The 20,275-nt window shown below is 45.5% G+C and overlaps 1 protein-coding gene across 2 annotated transcripts; it reads left to right on the top strand.

Moving 5' to 3' along the window:
- Window positions 1-168: 168 nt before the first annotated feature.
- SLC25A20 (solute carrier family 25 member 20) lies at window positions 169-17,015 on the top strand. Of its 2 annotated transcripts, XM_048859377.2 has the most exons (9): window positions 172-375; window positions 3,643-3,735; window positions 6,498-6,625; window positions 8,458-8,548; window positions 11,040-11,157; window positions 12,486-12,558; window positions 13,080-13,189; window positions 14,737-14,861; window positions 15,767-17,015. In XM_048859377.2, exons 1-9 carry the CDS (start codon window positions 271-273, stop codon window positions 15,827-15,829), a joined length of 906 nt encoding a protein of 301 aa, XP_048715334.1. In that variant the 5' UTR covers window positions 172-270; the 3' UTR covers window positions 15,830-17,015. The 2 variants fall into 2 exon arrangements, with proteins under 2 accessions (XP_048715336.1, XP_048715334.1); XM_048859379.2 differs by lacking the exon at window positions 14,737-14,861 and having other exon boundaries at window positions 169-375.
- Window positions 17,016-20,275: the final 3,260 nt, after the last annotated feature.

The following is a 20,275-nucleotide window of genomic DNA, read 5'->3' on the forward strand; positions in this document are numbered from 1 at the left end:
GGCCCGCTCCTGGCGCGGGGGCCCGGCGGCAAGCGGGCGTAGAGCGCATGCGCATCGCGCCTCGGTCAGGGCGACCCCGCTGCGCCGCCGGCCCGAGGGAGCCGGAACTCCGTGTCGGGCGCGGCTCCGGCAGGCCAGTCCTCCAGTGTCCCAGCGTGCCCCGCGTCCCGCCGTGTCCCGCCATGCTTTGCGGCTCGGGACTGGGGTAAAGGTCAGCGCCAGGGCTCCGCTGTCGGGCGCGCTGCGCAGAGCTCCGCTCCCGCCGCGGCCATGGCCAAGCAGCCGCAGCCCATCAGCCCCGTGAAGAACTTCTTCGCCGGCGGCTTCGGCGGCGTCTGCCTGGTGTTCGTGGGGCACCCGCTGGACACCATCAAGGTGAGGGAGCTAGCTCCCGGCCTGCCCCGCGCGCGGGGGGGGGGGGCAGAGGGGAGAGAAATACTACAGCTCCCGGCCTGCCCCGCGCGCGGGGGGGGCAGAGGGGAGAGAAATACTACAGCTCCCGGCCTGCCCCGCGCGCGGGGGGGGGCAGAGGGGAGAGAAATACTACAGCTCCCGGCCTGCCCCGCGCGCGGGGGGGGGCAGAGGGGAGAGAAATACTACAGCTCCCGGCCTGCCCCGCGCGGGGGGGGGGGGAGAAATACTACAGCTCCCGGCCTGCCCCGCGCGCGGGGGGTGGGGGAGAAATACTACAGCTCCCGGCCTGCCCCGCGCGCGGGGGGGGGGAGAAATACTACAGCTCCCGGCCTGCCCCGCGCGCGGGGGGGGGGGAGAAATACTACAGCTCCCGGCCTGCCCCGCGCGCGGGGGGGGGGGGAAATACTACAGCTCCCGGCCTGCCCCGCGCGCACTCCTAGGCGTCTGTTGCCGGCGAGAGGCAAAACAACTGTGTGTTTTACTTAATAATTATAACGGGGTGGAGAAGCAGAAAAGTTTATTTACAGCTGCAAACAAGGAACAGGGAGAATAGAATCTCAAATCCTGCACACCAGAGCGGGTCATTATACACACTTTTATATGTGTATATAAATATATATACTATATATATTATACATATTGTATATAGTATATATATATATAATATATATAATATGTAATGCTACTGCATTACATATTAGCCAATTAAAACTTTGCACAAATATTTTGCCTTTTTTATATGGGTTACAACAATGTTTATTTTTTGCACCCTTTAACAAGCATTTCTAGCAACTTAAACAACCAGCACATCCTGCCTGGCCTTGTAACTATCTCCTATTATTTTTAGCTTGGCGTTAGCAAATCTTACATTATAAGGCATTACTTGCGGCTGCAACATTGTCTTAAGAGCAAAAAAGCTTACTTAAACCAGCCAGGCCTGAATTCTATTAAGGGGGGTTCAGAAGAAGCCCTTAGGCCTTCAGCAGGGAGACTTCTTCAACCCTTATGGCCTTTTATCCTCTTGACTTAACTAGTGGCCATGCCCTGGGGTCTCCAACACTTGTCTCTATTGGACCAACTTCTGTTGATGAAAAAGTGTGTTATCTCGCCCACCTTGTCTGTTCAGGGCGTCGGGGTAGTTTCTAGTTTTGGCATAAAGCCTTCTGACCAGGCTGAAGCGTCCCCCTCTGGGCTGTGGAATCTAGGAGCAGCTGAGAGAGGGCTGGCAAAGATGCCAACAGTCACTGTGCATTGGGTAAAAAACTGACACTATAGGATTCACAAGACCAGGCAACCAGTTTTGAGAACATCTAGCCGTGAGGTGTGTGCAGAGACTCTGGCAGAATTGTATGGGGACATGGATGCTGAGTATTGCCCCCCCCTTTCCCACCCCCCATTCTTATTATATGAAAATGGGGCTGACCCTGAAAGCTCTGTGTTGGCTGACCTGTGATATATCCCACACACAGTATTATCACAGGGCGTGTCCTCTTATCTTGGCAGCAATATTTGCATCTAGCTTCTGGCAACTGTGGCAGTGTTTATAACGCCTGTGCCCTCTAGAATGATAAGTAATCTGTTCAAACATGTGAGGTCCGGCTGTTTTTCAGAAGCCCTTGGTTTCACCAGCTAACTCAGTCAATTTAAGGTGTATACTTCCTACCACACAGAGGCAGCATTGACGTGCCACTCATCATTAGCTTATGATATCAATGATCCTGTTTTGTTAATGAGAATTTCATGGGCTGATATTACTTTATTTTAAAGGAGAGACATGAATGGGATGTCTGATACTCTGTTTTGTCACTTGGATCGTATATACAAATGACTCTTTTTTTAAAGAGAAATTACTACACTAGCATATATGAAGGCAACTTCACTTCAGTCTAAAATCATACTATACTGATGATTCTCTTTGGAGCATTTCCACTCTCAGCCTGTGGTAGCTGGAACTCCCTGCCATTAGTTTAAATGAAAATGTTGCTAAGCTCACTTGTATCTGTGTGTGAACAGTTTCATTTTGTCAGCCTATGTGTGGGGGGGAGTGTGTAGGAGTGTTCTTTGTACCACTCTGTTTCTAAGAATCTGTCTATTTCAGGTACTTACATGGCTCCCATTACTGTAGTATGTGAGCACCTTACAAATGTTAATGTATTTATCCTCATGACACGCCTGTGAGGTAGTGAAGTGCAGTTATTCCTGTTTTACACTTGGAGAACTGAGGTACAGATAACCATTGGCTCACGATTCCTCTCAAAATGTTAGCACCTATTTGTTGTAACTATGTATTTGTTCCAATCTGTGTTTTGCTTGTCTTCATTAAGCCAGCATGTTTATCCTTTTAAGACACTCAGAAAAGTCCAGTTAGCAGCTAGAAAAATCAGTGATGAATGGAAAATGAATGGAAAGGAAAACTCTTGTTCCAAAAAGCATCAGAAATTAAGGGAAATTTGTGACCTTGAGCCCCAGTAACTAATTGTTACATGTGTTTAAACTCTGTTATGGCAAAGGAGCCTAGCGATTGAGAGGGTGGGGAAAGGTAGATAAAGAAGTAACTGAAGACCAGGAAACCGCAAAGCAGAAGTGTCCAAACTCTGCCCAACAGAAGGCTGCCTTGATGACCTGCCATAAGCTAAAGGGATATACCTGATTGCATAGGGTCTCCTCTTTAATATAGACATCAGACCTGTGGAGAGTACAACTTCCAGAGCATGATGGCCCATCGTGGTATGAGTGGGAAGCTTTTTGGAATGTAACAAGTATTTGTTCTGCATTATTGATCTACGGATTGATGATACTGGAGATGAGATGTTTTAAACAATAACGTTATTTTTCCTTTTAATTATATTCTTTAATTTGAAGATAAATAAAACCAAGTTTCATTGGTGACAGTACTGCATACTGAGTTGAGCAGATGGGGAAAGGGAACAATAGAAATGGCACTGAATCGCAAAAGTGCTTAAAGCAACCACACTACTGTTTAGAGAGCATTAACTTGAATTTAAAGTAAGTGTAATATGTATAACGATATTGAAATAACTTAAGGTATTTGTGTTCTTATTTAGATATTTGTACAAGCTAAAATACTGAGTTTTAACCCTTGTACCAATATTACAATGCCTGGATATAAAACCTATGACTTTAATATAGCTCTCTGGAACTAATCCTAAAAAAGTCATGTACCTTAAAACAAAAAAAAATTGTTTTTTTTCCCTTCTTGTTTTACAGGTCCGACTACAGACCCAACCAAAACCCCAGGCTGGGCAGTCTCCACTCTATTCTGGGACCTTCGACTGTTTCAGACAGACTCTCATTCGAGAGGTACTGTAGACTGGCACTTGCTATGCCTGCCAAAAATGTCAGTTGCTCATGTACGTCATTGGAGTGGAATTTTGTGGGAATCTGGCCCCCCTTGAGACTATAAAGTTCTCAGGTTATCAATTCAAATGGTTCTAATTCAAATTTTTCATCGGATTGGGAAATCTGAAAAGAACTGGTAGAGGGAGAACATAATAATCTTTGGAATGTGTAATTTGATCTTGCTTTTTTTTTCTTTTTTAAAGTCAGAAATGCAGTGGTGTTAATACCTAAAGTTAAAGGCTGTAATGAACATTGGCAGTTGTTTGCTGGCTGTATTGTTGTAGGTGGTGGAATTTTGATGCCTGTGCTATGGCGAGCTCTCTGGAACTCCTAAAATAGAGACTGACTGTTGTTGACCCAAGCAATGTCTCTAATTTCTTCTAGAACCCATAATCCCCTCTGTGACAAGACAAAAGAGGAAGTGCTAGTTCAGATTCGTAGGTTTTAGGGGTTTTTGTTTGTTTTGTTTTTTTAAGGCCAGAAGGCACCATTGTGGAATCACAGACATGAAGGACTGGAAGGGACCTCAATAGGTCACCCTAGTCCAGCCCCCTACACTGTATCAGGACCAAGTAAACCTCGATGGTCCCTGACAGATGTTTGTCCAGTCTGTTCTAAAAGCCTCCAATGACAGGGATTCCACAACCTCCCTTGGAAGTCTATTCCACAGTTTAACTACCCTTATAGTTAGGAAGCTTTTCCTAACATCTAACATCTCCCTTGCTGCAGATTAAGCCCATTACTTCTTGTTCTGTCTTCAGTAGACATGGAGAACAATTGACCACTATCCTCTTTATAACAGTCTTAAATGTTAATGACTGTTATCAGGTCCATCCTCAGTCAAGGCTAAGCATGCCCATTGTTCCCCATCTTTCCTCATAAGTCAGGTTTCCTAAACCCTTTAACATGTTTGTTTACTCTCCTCTGGACTCTCCAATTTGTTTATATTTTTCTTAAACTGTGGTGCCCAGAACTGGATACACTACTCCAGCTGGGGTCTCAATGATGCTGAGCAGTTACCTCCTGCATCTTGCATACGACACTCCTGTTAACGCACTGGGGTGTATTAGGTATGAGTTGGGGAAGGGACACCTGAACTGCCAGGCCCTTGATAGCCTGCTGGGTGGCTGCCGCAGAGGGAACTTAGGGGAGCTGATGTGGGGGCTGCCGGCCCACCCTGGTTCCAAGCCCCCACCAGCTCGCTCCAATGGGCTGCTCTTCCTGCAAGCAGTGGACAAAGCAGGCAGCTGCCAAACAGTGTTATGAGGGAGTACTGCGCAACTTTAAACGAGCATGTTCTCTAATTGATCAGCAGTGTAACAATGAAACAACGTTAACTGGGATGACGTTAAGTGAGGAGTTACTGTATTGTCATGATAAAGATATTGCACTAAAGTTGAATTTACAAATGTAGAATTACATACCAAAAAATAACTACACTCAGAAATAAAACAATGCAAAACTTTAGATCCTACAAGTCCACTCAGTCCTACTTCTTGTTCAGCCAATTGCTCAAACAAATTGGTTTACGTTTGCAGGAGATAATGCTGCCCGCTTCTTGTTTACAATGTCACCTGAAAGTAAGAGCAGGCATTCGCATGGCATTGTTATAGCCGGTGTTGCAAGATTTTTACGTGCCAGCTGCACTAAAGATTCATATGTCCCTTCATGCTTCAACCACCCTTCCAGATGACATACATCCTTCCCAATGACGGGTTCTGCTTGATAACGATCCAAAGTGGTGCAGACCCATGCATGTTCATTTTAATCATCTGAGTCAGATGCCACCAGCAGAAGGTTGATTTTCATTTTTGGTGGTTCAGTTCTGTAGTTTACGCATCAGAGTGTTGCTCTTTTAACTCTTCTGAAAGCATGTTCCACACCTCCTTCCTCTCAGATTTTGGAAGGTACTTCAGATTCATAAACCTTGGGTCGAGTGTTGTCACTATCTTTAGAAATCTCACATTGGTGTACCTTCTTTGTGTTTTGTCAGATCTGCAGTGAAAGTCCTGACAAGTTGCTCCTCACGGTCTGCTTCCTGAAATATATCAAATGGAGCTGAGAATGCTTAGTGTGTGTGTGTGTGGGGGGGGGGAATGAAAGGGTTAAATAGAGTGGGCCAAATCCATCCTCGCTGCAAGTCCATTGAAATCAGTTGCCTAACACCAGGGAGGAGTCTGGCCCACTGTATACATGTTGAGTGTCAGGGTTATACTGAAATGTTGCCTTTTGAAGACTCTCTAATACAGTACGTCTCTCTCTCTCTGTGTATATGTAAATATATATATATAAAAGTTTGAGACGTACTGAGCCGTGCATGTTTCTAACAGGACTGTATTTAAGGTGGGCACTAGCTAGCTACTTTATATTTGGAGTGGCAGAGAGCAGAACTAGTGCTGTTGAGAAATGGGAATAATCCATGGAGGCAGGATGGCAGTTATCTGGAGAGTAAGAAAATCTAGGGCTTAGCCTAGTGCCGTCTTGATAGGTATGTTTTGGAAGTGCTAGCCCTGGGGAGGACAAGAAGTCCTGGCACGACTTTCCCACAACTCCTCTGGGCTGTGTTCAGAACTGTATCATGGCAAATCCCTTTCATTCATGCAGCTGGCTGCCTTTGCTGTGATCATCTTGTATAGTAACGTTATTTGCTTCTTGATGTGGTGAAATATTTATCACCCTGAAGAATGCTGCATGAAACCTAAATAACCTGCGGTCTCTTGCAGGGAGTCCGAGGCTTGTATAAAGGAATGGCAGCTCCAATTATTGGAGTGACTCCCATGTTTGCTGTGTGCTTCTTTGGATTTGGTTTGGGGAAAAAACTCCAGCAGAGGAATCCTGATGACATTCTAACGTAAGTTCTGAGTTGTTCAGACACTTGGGGTACCTTTTCTACGGCTCCTAGCCTGCTGTGTCGAATTACACAATCGGTTGTGGTGTAAATGTCTCCTCTCTGGATTATAAATATAATTTAAAAAAAACCAAAATCCTCAAACCACTGGTGGCGGTAATGCTCCTAAAAGCGTGGTACCGATAGCACAGGCTAAAAACAGATGACAGGTGGGCAAATACTGTGCAGTTCCCTCCCTGTGCAGAAAGACAGTCATTAAAGAACAGCTCAGTTTTAACTGAATACCGTATGTGTTACATAATGATAATGACTTAGAACAGCCCTGCTATTAAGGGAAACTGAATGGAAAGATTACATGTATATTCCAGCATAGCCATCTGACAGACCTGGTGGTCACAAGACATGATCTTTCCTTCCTGCTAGTGGTAAGTGGGAGTCTCACTGCATCCACTCTGTAGGTTAGGTTATTAATTGCAGGAGTGTTTCTCTTAGCTATGGCTGAAAAGGTATTTATTTTCTACGGTCAGCCTCTGTTTTCAGGCACACTTACCCTTCTGGAAAAATGACTTTTTGGAACAAAATTTCTCCTGCTCCTTTTTTGGCCCCAAGTTGGAATTCTGTGGAAGGCTGATAAAATTCTATGTAGCTGTGACAGGTTATTCATGAATGAGAAGATTTTTAATTTTAAAAAAAAATTAGGTTTATTTTTGAAATGTTCAACTTGCCATAGACTTAGTCTCTAGTAAGGACCAGTGTCTGACCCATCTGAAGAAATCTGGCTTAGGAAGAACAAAGGGTGTTTGAAAATCCTGTAACCACTCATCCATACTACTCCTCCACTTGCTGCATTTTCTAACAGAAGTGGCGCTCCAGATGCACATATAATATACTTGTGTGTACATTTGTTCAAGAGCTTTGCTCACTCAAATGTTCCAAATCCATCATGGTTCTCTTAAGCTTGCTTATAAATCAAGAAATTTAAAGCTTGTTTCATGTACTCGATTCCCATTGAACTCCATTGTTCAGTGCTTTACTGAATTGGGCCTTAAGACTTCTAGCTCTAGAGCAGTGCTTCTCAAACTTATTTGATTGTTCTTCTTTGTGTCTGTAATTCCTTAGGGGCCTCCTGCTTCCCCCCTCCCCCCCCAATACATACACCACCACCCAGTTCGGAAGGCGGAGAAGAGAGCAGCGGCTGCTGGCCAGGTACCCAGCTCTGAGGGCAGCGCCATGCCAGCAGCAGCACAGAAGTAAGGATGGCAATGTGAGAAGTGATATAAGCGACTCAGCGCTCCGTTGCCACCCTACTGCAGCCACCCCGAAGCTGGCAACTAGAGCCCCACCAGTGCCTCCTGGTGAGGAATGGGGGGAGCCCGGGCGGCAGGGCTCTGACTGTCAGCCCCTGGGCGATGCGGCTCCACCTGTCGCCTTTATCCCATCCCCACACATCCCAGGTGTGCATGGCCCTTCTGTATGAGCCCCAGCCATCCAGGGCTGACAGCCAGAGCTCTTTTCTCCCGCCCCCACCCCAAAAGGGGGGGCACGCCGCTCGGGCCTCCCTAGGGAGGCCCGCCCCATAGTTGGGTCAAATGACTTAGTCGCACTCTCTGTATTGTAGCATAAAACATAAGCACATTGAGTAATACAAAATACTATCAGTGCACAGCAGCAGAGGTATACTTGCTGAGGGAACCATACCTTTTGGATTTCCAAACTCTTATACATTTTACTCTAATGTTGCGTTAAGTCAAGTCTTTTCACGCTGACTATATTAAATGTCATGCTTATTGGATTATGTATCTTGGGATCTTTATTTTCCCGTGTTCTATGCGCAGATATCCCCAGCTGTTTGCTGCTGGCATGTTATCTGGAGTGTTCACAACAGCAATCATGGCTCCAGGAGAGAGGATCAAGTGCCTTTTACAGGTAAGACTGTGCGTGTGGATGGGGAGAAATTCCCACCCTTAATTTAAGGAGTGTTGTCTGATTTAAAAAGACCTTGTTAGGAAGACATAACTCCTCTAATTAGCAAATTTACTCTGTACTGAATTTAGAAAGCACCCCTTTCAGCAGGGCTGAGGCATAACTTGATGCGACTCTGTCATGAAGAAGCACTATACAGCTTCCCTTTGACAATCTGGTAAATACAACATGCCCTCCTATAGACACCATTCAGCATATTGGCAGCATCACCCTGGGATGCCAGCTGACCTCTTGGGCACTTCTGAAATGTAGAGTGTATCTTATCTTCTCATGTAAAACAAAGCCTTTGTAGTAACATTCAGGTCCGTGAATCTCTTGCATGATAAAGATTTTGCCCATAGTTCCCTGGAATCCTTGTATGTAACAGAAGGACCCATTTCAAAAATATATAATACAAGCTATTATAAAACTAGTGACCATAAACTTTAAACCCATTATAGCTCTTGGTTTTTGAAACCCTAGTGGGAAATGCCAATTTGAACAAATGAAAAAACTGTCTGTGCAAGACCTTCTGATCTCTACCCTCTCTCACGCTGACTGCTGTACTTCTTAGTGTTTTAATGGATGTTAGACATTGATTCCAACATGCAAAGCATTATCACAGGGCATCTTTTACTCATAAAAATTGTCTTGAGTTCTATGAAATTTTCTTGGAGTCATATTCTAATCTGTGTAAATCTGGAGTAACTTGACTGATTTCAGCTGAGTTATTTCAAACTTAAACTGGTGGAAATTAGGTAAGTATCTGATTCTTAATTTGACACGATCCAGCCAGTGCATGGTTCAGTAAACACCTGTGGACGCAAATCCTTTTCAATCTGGGGAGGAGAGAAATTTTAGTAAGTGTGTATTAGATCAGCAGTTCTCAAACTGAGCGTCGGGACCCCAAAGTGAGTCGCGACCCCCTTTGAATGGGGTCGCCAGGGCTGACTTAGACTTCCTGGGGCTGAAGCCCGAGCTCCGTTGCCCAAAGCCAGAGGGCTTCAGTCCTGTGCAGCAGGACTCAGGTTGCAGGCTCCCTGCCTGGGGCTGATACCCTTGAGCTTCAGCTTTGACCCCCCCCTGCCCGGAGCGATAGGGCTCGGTCTTTGACCCCTGCACCCAGGGCAGTGGGGGTTGGGTGGACTCAGGCTTTGGTCTTCCCTCCTGGGGTCATTAAGTAATTTTTCTTGTCAGAAGGGGGTCACGGTGCAATGAAGTTTGAGAACCCCTGCATTAGAGGGATTTTTGGATTCTCACCTCTGACAGCTGGGGGCTTATTCTGAGACTACACGTACCTATTTCTGATCAGAGACTAGTGTTACTTATCACTGGTTATTGCTGGGCCTCTTTGGAGTTACGCTGGCCCATCAGCGTTTCTCAAATGCAGCCATCGGGTTTTTCTTGTGGCCACACCCTCCTGGGCAGTGATTTGTGGGGGGGGGGGGGGGGGAGAGCAGCGGAGCCACAAGCACCAGAGGAGCAGGCAGTCAGTGTGAGTTCCCCACCTTCCCAGTGAGATTCAGGCTTCCAGCTTCAGCTCTGGGGTGGTGGGCTCTGTCCTCCGGCCACACGGCAGCAGGCTCCATCCTACAGCTGTGGGGCTTCGGACTCTGGCCCTAGCCCTGGGCTCACCACCCCATTGCCCCTGGCCCCTGCTGCCACCCCACCCCCTGGCTGCCTCCCTACTCACCGCTCCAGGTTTAATTTGTCCTCTGCTTACCAGGGCTGAGTAAGTCTGTTGTAAAAAGTGGTATTTGTATGTTTTTTTAATATCACTTTTCACTATCTTCTAGCTACCAAGTCTGCTCCTGTGAGAAGTAATATTAACAAACATACAAATATAGACTTACTAGATAGCAAGTCATTAAAAAAGCAACCAAAAAAGTGCCCCTCCTCCCCGCCCCAAAAAACCCAACCAAGGACAAAAGACGAGAACATGCACATCACGTTATTTGTGTTTCTATTCTCTTTAGCACCAGTAAGGAATACATACAACTATGCATTATTATTTTTATTAGGTCTGCAAAAAAACCCTACATAAATAAATTACACTGATTGGACCTGTGTATGTGCATATTTAATTGTTTTTTCTAAAGTTAATTAATTGTGAGAGTGGCCACCAGCAAGAGTTTGCGGCTACACTTTGAGGTCACCAACATTTTTGTTGTGAGAACCCCAGGCCGAGATCACAGAGGTGTCTGCCGATTTGAGGAAAGACTACAGGGATAAAAGGGAGGGAAAGTGGGCTGGGAATATGGTGACTTCACATGCATTGTACCAGTTTGTCTATATATCAGCAGGAGTCTGGTGGCATACATTCCTTGGGTGGCTTCTGTTTACATGAAAAGAGCTGAGCTGCTAACTTCCACTTGACAATTTAGCTTTAGAAAACACAAGGCTTCCAAATTACTATTTGGGTTATGCCTGGTAAACAATCATTTTAATTCTCCAGATCCAGGCTGCTTCAGGTGAAATTAAATACGGTGGCCCAATGGACTGTGCGAAACAGCTGTACCGTGAGGCTGGGATTCGAGGCATATACAAAGGAACCGTGCTCACCCTCATGAGAGGTACCTGGAGTAAATGTATTCTAATAGTACACCTGCAGGAAGAGAAGCATCAGAGCAAAACTGACCCAACATCGTAAATCTCACTGTGGGCCAGAGATATGTTGTGCATCAGTTTCATGCGCTGCAGTTTTCACAGCTGCCCCTGCATCTCCTGGGGATTGAGAATGAAGACGAGGATATGTCCCAGTCCTGGTGTGGGTGGTGGGAGAAGAGGACTAGAGAAGTACAAAAGGGAATGAGGGGAGGAGAGCAAGAAATGGACACAAAGACTTGAGAGGTAAAGACCAATAAAATCCAAGCCGCAGAAGGCTACAATAGACTTCCAGGATGGGCGAGAGATGATGGGTCTGGGGAAAGAAGCTGAAAGACAGAGAAGAAAAAATAGGAAGCTAGCTTTTTCTTCGCTTTGGGATGGGGTTTGTACATGAGACTCCCAGTTCGTGATGGTCAGTTGGATTGGTTATTGAAAGATACAGTTACAATGAATTACTCTTTCTCCCAGCTAGAAAGAGTGAGTTTCTTTACTCATTTTTGATGTGGAGGAAAAATATCTTGTGTGTCCACAGTGTTCCTTTCCCTCTCCTATTATATATTTTTTAAAAAGGCACCTATAATGAACAAATTAAAGCCTTATGGGTCAGGTCAGAAATACGTTTGGATGCTTTCTCCCCTAAAATACACCCCATCTGGGGCAGTGATTTCACCTGAGCCTCCTCAAATAGAGAAACTTTAAGCATTTTGCATCTTCATCAGCCCAGGAAATTATCTTTCCCATGACTCTCATATGACTGTAAAAGCTAGCAGCAAGGACAACATGCCTGACAGAACTGTTTGTCTGATTCTAGCCATGGGCTTGAGCATTTTCATGTATACGTGAGAATATAAAAAAGCAGAAAGTTTGGTTGGAACAAACTGGCTGTGCACACGTCACAAAGCCGCTGAGACTGGCTTGATCTGCCCAGTCTCCAGTTTAGGGAGCTTAGACCTGTCTCGTAGTCAAGGTAACAGTGTGACTGGAAGGGCTGGTGACTCAGAGGTTCAGGAATAGGTGTTTCTGCAGCCATGTCCCTGCTCTTTCTGAAAATGTTCTTGCTGTTCCATCTAGACAGACAGTTTGCACTGGAAGGCTCAGAAAGGGAACTTAGTGGTACTTGTTGGCATTGCTGAGGCTGGTGCAGAATGATCCCTAACGTTGGCAGCTGATGCAAGCCCAGAGCTTCCCCTTAGGGATGAATACTTCCTTTCCGCTCTTTTTTTCCCTGCATACAGAGGTGGTCAGGTGTCGTTTTCCTACTTCTCTTTGTCTGTCTGTTTGTTCTCCCAACTAGATGTTCCAGCCAGTGGAATGTACTTCATGACGTATGAATGGCTGAAAAACATTCTGACCCCTGAGGGGAAGAGGTTAGTTAAATCCTAAGTCAGGGCAATGCTGACTTTACCCAGATACTTCCAGTCAATTTCTCCTGCTAAGCAAATGGCTAGAGAGCAAAATCACCGGAGTAACAGTGTCTTTTGTGATTGCTGAGGAGTTTGCTGTCATTGGCTTTCCCATCGAGATGACTCATCTCACTGTGGGATTGGATTGATTGTTGAATGGTATTTGAAGCACTCCTCTTAATGGCACAATTAGAAAAGCATTCAGGGTGAGATGCACCCCTGTTCCGCTTCCCTGCTGTGTGCTAAAAGCTGGTCTTTCAGGCATTCTTGTCATGCTGCAAGTATGAGAGAGCAATAAGAGTTGAGCCTTTCTCATGGAGAGACAGCATATTACGGCCACAAGTTTCTCACTCTGAATTCCTACAGTGGCTGCTCTCACGCTGGGTCTGTACCATTGTAATGTCTTCTCTCTTAGCCAAACTGCCTTTCTGGTCTTTATGTATTAGTTTAAAGATGGACACCTTTTCAATTCAATATTTCTGCAGTGTCAGTGACCTCAGCGTGCCTAGGATTCTCTTTGCTGGGGGTATGGCAGGGATCTTCAACTGGGCTGTTGCCATCCCTCCTGATGTGCTGAAATCCCGCTTCCAGACCGGTGAGTCAGATGTCAGCCGTGTAAGAGCACCACAAGATGTAGCATTTCCGTGGGCTGGGTGGACAATCCAATAGAGAAGCTTATGGGTGGGCAGAATTTTAGAAAGGAGGTAGTGTGGCCTAGCTCCTACAGCACTAGACTGGGACTCAGGAGACCTGGGTTCTATTTCCAGCTTTGCCACAAGTTTACTGGGTGACCTTGAGCAAGTTACTTCATCTGTGCCCCCATCTGTAAAATACCTCCTTTCAAAGAACTTTGCAGATCTGTGTTGAAAGGTGCTGTAGAAGAGCTAGGTAGTATTTATTCCAAATATACTCCCATTTAAAGTGCTTAATCATTTCAGATAAGACCGGGCACAGTTGCATCGGTTCAGGCAGGTGATATCTAAAATAAAATCACAGTGGAGCAGGGACAACCATAGTTATGCATGTCTCTCACAATCCATTGCTTTGTGACTGGCAAATCTGCAGACGACATGGAAATATCTACAGTCAGCACTCCATAGAATTGTAGTAGGGACAGCCCAGTCCCTGGGGCGAACACAGACATTTGGGGTTGCTGGGCTCCAGCAGAGGGTGCCATTAAGGTTCTGGTTGATTTCTTCGGCATTCCTCCCAGAGGAACATTTCTATACAACAGAGCTCTGCAGCAGTCTCTAGCAGGACTATCCTCTGGAGCTTGCATTGACAAGATCCCTGCATCTTCTCTGTCACACATCAAGGACATAGGCAGAGCTTCTGCCCCAGTCCATCCAACAGTGGTTGCTGATGCAGGAAAATCCTTTTGTTTGTGGTGTGTGTGTTGTTTTGTTTGTTTGCTTTGTAATTTAGCTTCTGTGATGCTCCAGACCAAGGGAGCAAAAGCCTGAATGGGATATAGTAGAATATTGCAGCCCCTGCTCCACTGAGTCACTTTCCAAAAGTTGTTTGTGACTCTGGTGAAGGGTTACTCTGGAGTAACTGGTCAAGGGCCTCGTAAAGGTAATACTTTCCAGTGGCATGTCACATGATCAGCTAATTTGTTCCTATAAAATCACTTTCCTCAAACATCTGGTCAGATCTGTGTAACATCAGCATTAAAATGGAGCCTGTAGTTTTCACTGGAAAGCCACTGCCATTCCTGGCTCTAGTGCGTGGGAGGATATTCTTTTTGAGAACAGACCAGCGTTGTTCCTTGCAAATCAGCTTTATTGATTGATACACCACTGACTTTCCACCCTGCCGATGCTGTTAGCGTGACCAGCAGTAACAACGCTAGATTGAAGCTTCCAGCCTTCTAACCCTTAGCTTAAGTTCCTCTTTTCTTCCAGATGACCCGATTATTATTTAAAACCTTTATAGTGCTGGTGAGCATGTGGCTCTTGCTCACTCGGTCTTTGTTCTAGTTGTCAGTGATGTACTCTACTAAAAGCTGTCTAGTCTTTGAAATCGTTTGTTACTCGGAAAATAATCCATATGAATTACAGTGGAAGGCCACAGTGTAACCATTAAAGTCTCAGCTGGCTGCATTCACAAATCATAGATGGCATGTTCTGCTTCTGTCAACAGCTGCTCCAGGGAAGTATCCCAATGGCTTTAGGGATGTGCTAAGGGAGCTTATCAGAGAGGAAGGCGTCTCATCCCTGTACAAAGGGTTCACAGCCGTTATGATAAGGGCCTTTCCCGCTAACGCAGTAAGTAAACCATGATATCTAGTGAGCTGCAGGGAGCTGGCTACTTGCACCCTAAATACCTAGTGGTTGCAAAGGAGGAAGATGAATCTCTCATTGGGCAATGTGGCATTAGCGAGTTTACCACCGTGGAGGTGGCTACTCGCATGCTGGGTGGTAAGGTCCATGGCTCCCTGGCTCGTGCTGGGAAGGTGAGAGGCCAGACTCCCAAGGTTGCCAAGCAAGAGAAGACGACGACTGGCTGTGCCAAGAGACGCATGCAGTACAACCGGCGCTTTGTCAATATTGTGCCAGGTTTTGGCACGAAGAAGGGCCCCAATGCTAACTCCTAAATGGCATACCTCACCCAATAAAGCAGATATCACCCGGGGAGGGGGAAATGATTCCAGACTGTTGTATTATCTCACCAGTGCTGCTTACGTTAGAGTGAACACCCCTGGGTGTATGGTCTGGGGGATCTATTTCCAAGCTTTTTAAAATACTGGCTCAAATCTCTGTAGCTGGGAAACTAAAGTAGGCTGTAGGGATAGCACTAACAGAAATAGGATGACAGGTTTTGCACTAAACCCCTCTTGGTGTTAGAACAAACTAACAGTTCTACACATCTGCTAACACAATTGCTAGCATTTTGAATGGCTAGATTGAATCAGCACCTATTTTAAATGGAAGGACCCTAACAAATGACACTGAAAATCAGAAATTCTGCCTCTGCTATAGAGGGACACAGTCATGTCATTTCTTCCAGTTCAAGATAACTCATGTCAAGGAGGGGAGAGGGGGGAAACAAAACCATGTCTGGGGTTTATAATGCTGCTGTACCCCTCAGCTTTGAGAAGACCTTTTCCAAACACTCCAGCTCTGTGTGCCTAAGACTCATCTAATCCTTGTGTTCTGTCTCTCTGTTCCAGGCCTGTTTCCTTGGTTTTGAAGTTGCTATGAAGTTCCTTAACTGGATTGCACCAAGTCTGTGAAGACTAGGAAATGTCCTCCTGGGAGAGGAAAAAAGACCATGATGCTGGATTAAAGGGATGACTTCAGAAACCCTAGGAATTATTAATTTTCTAATCCCCATTGCCTTACTCACATCCTCTGGATGGTGTAATAGATGCCATTCTGAACCTTGAGCCATAACTGTGATGTAGAGTTTTCGTGAGGAGTAGGAAGTATGAGTACACTTACCTTCTGAACCAAATGCACCATAGCAGTGATGCTGCTAATAGACACCTATCGCTATTACAGTGAGAGTCCCTAAGTACTTCCTCTGGAAGAAGAGGAGACTCTTAATTTCTTTCTTTATTTACTGAAGAAGCAGTTAGTGCTGAAAATCTTTCAAAATAGTAATTACCAGCCAGTGTGCACTTAATTCTCAGGATGTGGCTTAACACTTTATTGCAAATGTTGAGGTGAGACACTATTTTCCATCGGTTATGGATCGTCTCATCAGCTGTTAGCATGTTGATGGTGCCTTTATTTTATGTGCATGTAATGAGGGGCAATATGGAACAGAACAGATTATAGCTTTAAAAAAAAATCCTAATTCTGGGGAGAGGGGGTGGGTACGGAGGTTTTTTAAAGCATTATGGAGGCCTTGTATGGTGACCACCTTGAACAGATGAAAGGTGCACTGTGGAACTAAGAGTTAAAGTGAATTATGCCCAACTTCCTTGACTAAGTACTGCTAACCCAGCTGGCGGGGGCATTCAGCGGAGAAACAAGTTCTAACTGATCTCATCTCTCTTCAAAATCCTTTCTTTCCCCTCTGAAATCCCTTTGGTACTTCCTGATTCACTGACTGTATCCAGAACACAACTTTACAAATACCATATGACTCATTGCAATCGATGCTATATCTGATGTCCCTGAATGATGCATTCTGGGAGATAGTCAGTGGAAGTACAGAGAGGATTTCAAAGTGCGAGAATACTTAAACTTATTTTGGTGCTGAATTTCCCCCATGGCTTACTTAATGGGGACAGTCAGCCCTGAAGTCAGTGTCTGGCTCCTCAGCTCAGCATTAAGAGATTTTGATAAACATAACAAATTTTGAGTTGACACGATGGATGCAAGGGACAGGCAAGACGATCTGTAACCTGTTCCAGTTGTGATTAAATGATCCTATTTTATCAGGATTCAAAGTTTGCAGCTGCTCAGCTAGAATGTTTCCTTGTGGTTTTGTGCACTCTGCATTTTGGCGCGTGATTAGCATATGCAAAGGGCACACAAATACTCCCTTACACTTTGTTCTGAGATCTGCCTACCTTAAAGTCCTGCAGACAATTTATGTACGGATGGGTAGCCTGTCTTTCATGGTGTTAATTCTGTGCCTCTCAACCTTTAGATCTGCCCTATCTGATGCAAGCCATTGAAATGTGACACAAATGGCTGAAATGGGCAACACCTGAGTTTTTTGTTTGTGGTGCCACCATGGCTAGGTTAAAATGGATTTTAGGGCTGTTTTCTCATAGTGGGAGGCAAACAAACCAGCTGTTACAGGTGTGGTGGGGGGATTGGGTTAGGGAGAAGATCCGTGCCTAGACTCCTCAAGAGGTACCAAGGGAAGGTAGGGCTGGGGAATGAGGGGTTGTCCCTGACCAGGCCCCCCAAGGCATATAATTAATTTAGCATGCTTTCCATTAACGAGGCTGTCTCTGCCAGGCTGCCCCCCAAGGATGTTCTCTCACCTGCTACTGCACCAGCAGCTCAGGACCCTGCTCCTCGCTCCCTTTCTCTTGTAAAGAGCAGAGAGGAGGCATCCAGCTGCTTCTGTGGTACCTTTTGTTTTCCCAGAAGTTGAGGGAGCAAGATGTTTTTGTTTTCATGGGTGGGAAGGACAGAGTAGACCCTCCCACGTTCGAAGAGCCCCACAACTCAGGACTACCTTCGCTTCCCCCTCCAGTCCTGGATGCTCTCTCCCCTCCCCAAAATATCTTGCCAGTCCTTCCACCTTAGGAGCCTCTCTGCTCCTTGGAAGAGAAAAGGGGAAGTAAGAGGCCCAGAGCTGCTGAGGAAGGCACATATAGCCCTCCTTTACCTGCTACTGCTCCCTGTCCTGCCATACGCTGCCTGAGAGCGTGACTGTGCCATACACTTGAGGTCTGGTTAACCCAACTGCTTCTGAGGCAGCTCAGATAAGTAAAATCAGTAACTGTCACTCTCTTGTGGCTGATGTGGGTTTAGCTAGGTGCTAACAGACGTTGCTAGCTGAGCCCTATATGCTTACTGGAACTCTTACAGCAAAGACCAATAGCAATGTTACAGCAATAGGCTGTAGATTAGGTTCACTTCCCATTGTTGCAGATGACAGTTTGAACCTAGATTTGCTAAGGATCATCACGTAGTTAATAACCCCAGGTACCACTGATTAATGATTAAAATATTTGCATATGCAAAGTGGCAGACTCACTCCTTGCACAATGCTCTGTGCAGGTTTATACCGCCTGTGCTGCTTCCCTGAGTGTGAGCAAGAAGGAGAACAAACTCTGAATGTTTCAGTAAATATTTATTGACCAAACTGCTGGTTCTTGGTTCCCTGTGCTGGGAGCAGGTCCTAGAGCAGTTCAGATTCTGCCTTTACTTCCCTAATATTTATTTGCTGGAAGCTGCCCCCCTCCTCCTCCCTCTCCAGCCTTTTATATGTTTAAAAAACGAGGAGTACTTGTGGCACCTTCGAGACTAACAAATTTATTTGGGCATAAGCTTTCATGGGCTAAAACCCACTTCATCGGATGCATGCAGTGAAAAATACATCCTGATGATCACTACGAACTTTTTTTTCCTCCTGCTGATAACAGCCCACCTTAATTGATTGGTCTCGTTACAGTTGGTATGGCAACACCCATTTTTTCATGTTCTCTGTGTGTGTATATCTTCCTACTGTATTTTCCATTGCATGCATCTGATGAAGTGGGTTTTAGCCCACGAAAGCTTATGCCTAAATAAATTTGTTAGTCTCTAAGGTGCCACAAGGACTCTTTTTTTTTTTTTTTTTTTTTTCTGATACAGACTAACTCGGCTACCACTCTGAAACCTGTTATGTTTAAGAAAACCTGTATGTAAGCAGGGATGTAGCACACGTTTGGAAGTTCAGGCATCTTTACAAATGCCAGAGATATTTGTTAGTAAAGGAGACTGACACACTACCCATGACTGATCGGTGCAGCATCTCTTTAAGAAGGGAATGAGGAGATCACGTAGATGCAGAGAGAAATTGAAATCTAAGGAAGAAAGTGTGGCCCATCCAGCTCTCCCATTGGATTCTCAAGGCACTATGTACCTATGTGCACCAAGGTACCTATGTGCTTTGTCATCCCTCTGACCATGCTAATATCCTGCTGATTTGCTTTATCTGTTTCCTGCCCTTACACAGTACTTGTGCCATTGGGCTTCAAGCACAGAATATATGGTTCTTCCTGATTTGTGTTAACTCTTAATTGCTGCTGTAAAATTTGTAACTTCCTAATTTTCATAGTGTTACCTGAATTCTCTTTAATCTTCTCCCTCTGTGGAAAGAGTTCATGGCAACAAATGATAAATTTTGTATGCCCATTAAGCCCTACTTACTGAGTGGGATACAATAGATGGGGGGTGGCCTCAGATCAGTTCATCATGACATTACTGTAACTCCTTGCTTAACATTGTAGTTACGTTCCTGAAAAATGCTACTTTAAGCAAAATGATGTTAAGCGAATCCAGTTTCCCCATAAGAATTAATGTAAATAGGGGAGATTAGGTTCCAGAGAAAATTTTTTAACCAGCCAAAAGACATTATACACACAATAGAAGTTTTAAACAAACAATACTGTACACAGGAACTATGAGTGTGAGGCTTGGTTGAGGTGGTGGAGTCAGAGGGTGGGATATTTCCCAGGGAATGCCTTACTGCTCAATGATGAACTAGCGCTTGGCTGAGCCCTCAAGGGTTAACCCACTTTTGTTAATGTAGCTTCACACTCTACAAGGCAGCACCAATGGAGAGAGGAGACACAATAGATGCATGGCAGTGGCGGCAAATATCCCCTGCGGAAACAAGGTGATGATGAACCCACCCTCTCCCACTGGAGTGCACCACTCCCTCTACTTTCCAAAGTGTTAGGGGGTGCTTGTGTGTGTGTGTGTGTGAGAGAGAGAGAGAGACACGTATTGCCTCTTGTAAGTATGCTGACCCCACTCTTAAGTACGTTGCCTTTTTAAGCATATCAGCAAGTTGAGACAGCAGCTGCTGTCAGCAAGCTCCCTCTGTCCTGAGCTCTGTCATGTCTGGTTCTGTGGAGATGGGGTACAGGGGGAGGGGGACACCCTGACATCAGCACCCCTCTTTCCCCCCCCCCCGCACAGCAAGCAGGAGGCTCCTGGGAGCAGCTCCAAGGCAGTGGGCAGAAGCAGCACATGGCAGTGGGGGGAGGGACACCTGAACTGCC

Source organism: Caretta caretta, chromosome 7 (genome assembly GCF_965140235.1).
Source record: "Caretta caretta isolate rCarCar2 chromosome 7, rCarCar1.hap1, whole genome shotgun sequence".
NCBI classification, from domain to species: domain Eukaryota; kingdom Metazoa; phylum Chordata; order Testudines; family Cheloniidae; genus Caretta; species Caretta caretta.